The sequence below is a fragment of the Asparagus officinalis genome, chromosome 2 (assembly GCF_001876935.1).
Source record: "Asparagus officinalis chromosome 2, Aspof.V1, whole genome shotgun sequence".
Lineage (NCBI taxonomy): Eukaryota > Viridiplantae > Streptophyta > Magnoliopsida > Asparagales > Asparagaceae > Asparagus > Asparagus officinalis.
Window position 1 is genome coordinate 55,302,296 of NC_033795.1, and position 4,174 is coordinate 55,306,469.

The 4,174-nt window shown below is 39.3% G+C and overlaps 1 protein-coding gene across 1 annotated transcript in view; it reads right to left on the bottom strand.

Moving 5' to 3' along the window:
• The window catches only part of LOC109831195 (protein FAR-RED IMPAIRED RESPONSE 1-like), an 8,042-nt gene continuing 4,443 nt past the window's right edge, over positions 576-4,174 (bottom strand). The window contains exon 5 of the mRNA XM_020398530.1: positions 576-905. Within this exon, the coding sequence (XP_020254119.1) occupies positions 576-905 (330 nt within the window). The remainder of the gene's footprint in view (positions 906-4,174) is intronic.

Below are 4,174 nucleotides of genomic sequence, written 5' to 3' on the forward strand. Positions count from 1 at the left end.
CCCTACGGGAGTTGACTGCTGATGTAGCGCTAGTGGATGCTCAGCATCAGGAGATGAGGAAACCCAACTTCCTTTTTGGTGATGCTATAGTCGATCTGGCAGCTATGCTTCTCGGTGGGAGTAGGTGGATCACGAAGTGGATGGGGTCCTGACATTTCCTTCCTAGCATGACAAGGGGATTTTCTTTGGTGGAGCTGTGATCCCTCTCTGTCCATCGTATGATGGACTAGGATTTGACTCCTAACTTGGATGGGGTGACTTTTAGTATTTTCACGAGTTCCCAGACCAACTACAGGATTGATAGCTCCAGTAAGCATGTTGTTGTTTTGTATCCTGGCCTCTTGCAGAGCAAGCTGCCCGTGGGGGAGTCACCTGTGGTGACGAAAACCTTTCGTCGCTGTTTTTTCATCGTCGTGGATCAATTCCCTCAAAAAGATTTCAGAGCACCTGGGTGGAATCACTCGTTAGCGGGCAATAGTCCATAATGGCATAGAATTACCAAATACATGTTGGCGGAGAACCCTGACATATAGTGGTCAGATTTGTATGGAGCCATCAGGGCCAATCAGTACGGCCTAAAGATCAATGATCCCCTGCTCCTCAGCATTCTGGAACTCTACTGCCTGGACCGTGGCACATTCTTCACGCCAAACAGGGAGTTGGGTTTGGCACTCTATGAGATGTATGAAGTGTCCGGACTTTTGATTAGGGAGCTCCCATATAAAGAGTACATCCCTAACCAGCAGAAAATCAATCACCTCTGTGAGCAAGCCCCTCAGGTGGAGGAAACTCTCTGGGAGCTCCTCTGCCACTATCACATTTTCTTGGATACCCTCAGATCGGTAGATCACAAGGGTAAGAAGAAGAGGACCCCATACATCAGCCACAAGAATTAGGCCGACTACCTGTTTCCTCAAAATGAAGACAAGAGATGGGCTATCTTGTCGTTGAAGGAGAGTGATCCAGCGGAGGTAGAGAGGAGGGTATCCGAGAGTGGCGACTCAGGGTTGCATGAATACGACGAAGGGGGCTTCAAGGCTTGGACAACCTTCGAGTCGTACCACCACCAAGCCAGGTACGCAATATAAATAAAGGCTTTGTTTACTGGCTACTTGATGCTATGGCTGAAGAGATGTGTGGTGCCCATGCATTCCTTTGAGTCGATTCCAGTGGACGTCATCTACCCAGCCATTCGCTTAGCTTATGGAAGGCCATATGCTTTAGTGCCAGCAATGACAGCTTGCTACAATGTGCCTCATCAAATAGATCTCTCTTCAGCTGTGGATTGTTTGGTATAACTAATCGACCCTTCATCAGAAGGCCTCAATCTGCTCTAATAGTCTAATCAGCCTTGGGTTCCGTGGAAATCTCTCCCTTACGGGTTTGAATCCAAGAGTCCTCTAGCTGAGCTCCAAGAACTCTATCGCTCCATGATGGCTGTATTGATTAAGCTCCTAAGAAAGCACTGCTCCCCCCAATCTCTGGCCTAAAATCATAGTGGCTGAGGGTATAAAGATCTCGATGTAATGAACACCACATTCGCTTCCTGCTCAACACATCTGCTACCACATTCGCCTTTCCCGGATGGTACTGTATAGCGAACTCGTAATCCTTAATAAACTCTACTCATCACCGTTGCCTCTAGTTGAGTTCTTTCTATGAGAAGAGATATTTTAAGCTCTGTTGATCTGTGAATAACTCAAACTGCACTCCATACAAATAATACCTCGATGCTTTCAGTGCAAAAACCACTGCTGCTAGCTCTAAGTCGTGCATGGGATAATTCTGCTCACGAGTTCTTAGGTACCTCGAAATATAGGCCACAACTCTCTGGGTCGGCATCACAACACCTTCTAGACCCGCTAACTATGCATTCGTGTAGACGAAAAATGTTTTATCACTACTTGGAATAACCATTACTGACGTTGTAACCAATTTTGCCTTTAGAGTCTCAAAGGCTTCCTAGCACTCTATGCCCCCAATCAAACTATAAACCATTATGTGTAAGGCATGTAAGTGGTGTTACAATCTTCGAGAAGTCTTAAATAAACTTTCTGTAATAGCTGACCAAACCTAAAAAAAATTATGAATCTCTGTAAATGTCTTTGGTGGCTCCCAATCAAGTACTACTTTCACTTTAGCTGGATCCACTACAATGCCCTCCTTGCTGATAATATGGCCAAAAACCTGACCTCAGAACTAATGCTCCCGCATAGTCTGCAATGCCAAATGAATATGTTGCTCGTGCTCTACCTCTAATCTCGAACATATAAGGATGTCATGGATAAAACAACCACGAACTAGTCCAAACATGGATGGAAAACATGGTTCACCAACGGGTGCATTGGTCAGCCGAAATGGCATGACAAGAAACTCAAAAGACCCATATCGAGTCAGAAAGGCGATTTTAGGAACATCCATTCCCCGTGCTCGTAGCTGAAAATAATCAGAACGAAGATCAATCTTTAAACAATATTGCGCTCCCCACAGCTAGTCGAACAAGTCATATTTCTTCGATAGTGGATACCTGCTCCGGGAGGTGACCTTATTTAACTCACGATAATTGATGCGGCATAATTATGTACCAAAATTGCAAGTACACAATTTATTAAGTTATAGTATAAAAAATATCGATCCCACGAGGAAGGTGATTTTAAGAGATTATTAGAAATTGTTCTTATATTTTGTGTGTGACAATTAGGAATAAAGAATAAGTGTGATTGTGATGAGTGGTTGTTTTGATTTATGTGCAAGAGATAATAAATTGAATTTTAGAGAAGAAAGAATCAAAGAATAAATGAAATCACAAGGCAAGAAAGAAGAATGAATAAAATCAAGAAATAAACCAAGAATGAAAACAAAATTTAAGAAAGTTAAGATGGAGAATTCAAAAGAGGTAAGAAATCTAGAATATAATCCACTAACCAATTTCAATTACAAAATACAAACTATTCTCTTTTTATCATATTTCAACTTAGATTTATTAAGCATAGATTATCAAACCATTTAAGGAAAGTGTAACCTATCAAATTATCATCTAAGTTAAAATTACTATTCATGATAAGAACAACAACATGATAATAATCCTAGAATTCATAAGCATAACCTATCAAACCATTTAAGATAAGCATAGATTATCAAATTCTTCTTCTACCGATTAGTTCTCTAGTTGATTATCCTAAACATGAACATTTTAAGTACAAGAGAATAATTCATACAATATAAAGGAAATTAGACTAGTTTCATACAATTCTAAGATTCCTACAAGAATTAAATTCACATCTTAAGAAATAAAAACAAGAAAAAGAAGACTAATTACAAAATTAAAAAGAAAAGAAAAATCTAAACTATGAACAAGAAATAAATCTAATTACAAAGAAAATAAAAATCTAAACTACAAAATAAATTGCAGAAATTAAATGCAAGAAAAATAAATCTACTCTACAAATTAAAGTGCAAAAAGAAATAAAAAAGACAAGAAAATAAATCTACACTACAAGCATGAATTTAAATCTAACTAATAAGCAATAATAAAGAAATTACTAAAAAGAAATAAAAGAGAAAAGAAATACAAACCTTCAAATTGCTCTTCATCTCCATCCTCATCATTCAACAAGAGGAGAAAGAATAAATTTAAAGAGGAAAAATTTATTTCCTCCATTTATAGGCTACACATAAATCCGGTGTGCCCTGAAACTATGATGTTCTCAGTGTCTGATATCTTTTTCCATTTATAGGCTACACATAAATCCGGTGTGCCCTGAAACTATGATGTTCTCAGTGTCTGATATCTTTTTTATTCTTATAGAGCTAAGCCTCCTACTCTGCGACTCTATCAACAACTGGTTGTGGTGATGGTGAAATCATTGGTATTGCCTCTTTAATAGTTACGACTGGTAAAACTAGTGGTGGAACTCCAGAAAATATAATATGGCTCGTTACTCGTTCCTCGAGTGTTCCTAGTCTCTGTATCTGCAATCGGTGTTACCAAGTCGATCAAATACTATGAAGTCTATTGCAGCTCGGGCTCTGCTTGCCCAGCTCTCCGGGTACGAGTTTTATCTCAACCGCATCCTTGTCCTGACATTTATAATATCAAGAGGAGAGCTTAATAGACACAGTAAAAGAGGTCGCAAATATATATACATAACATAACGTATCACATAGTATTCAC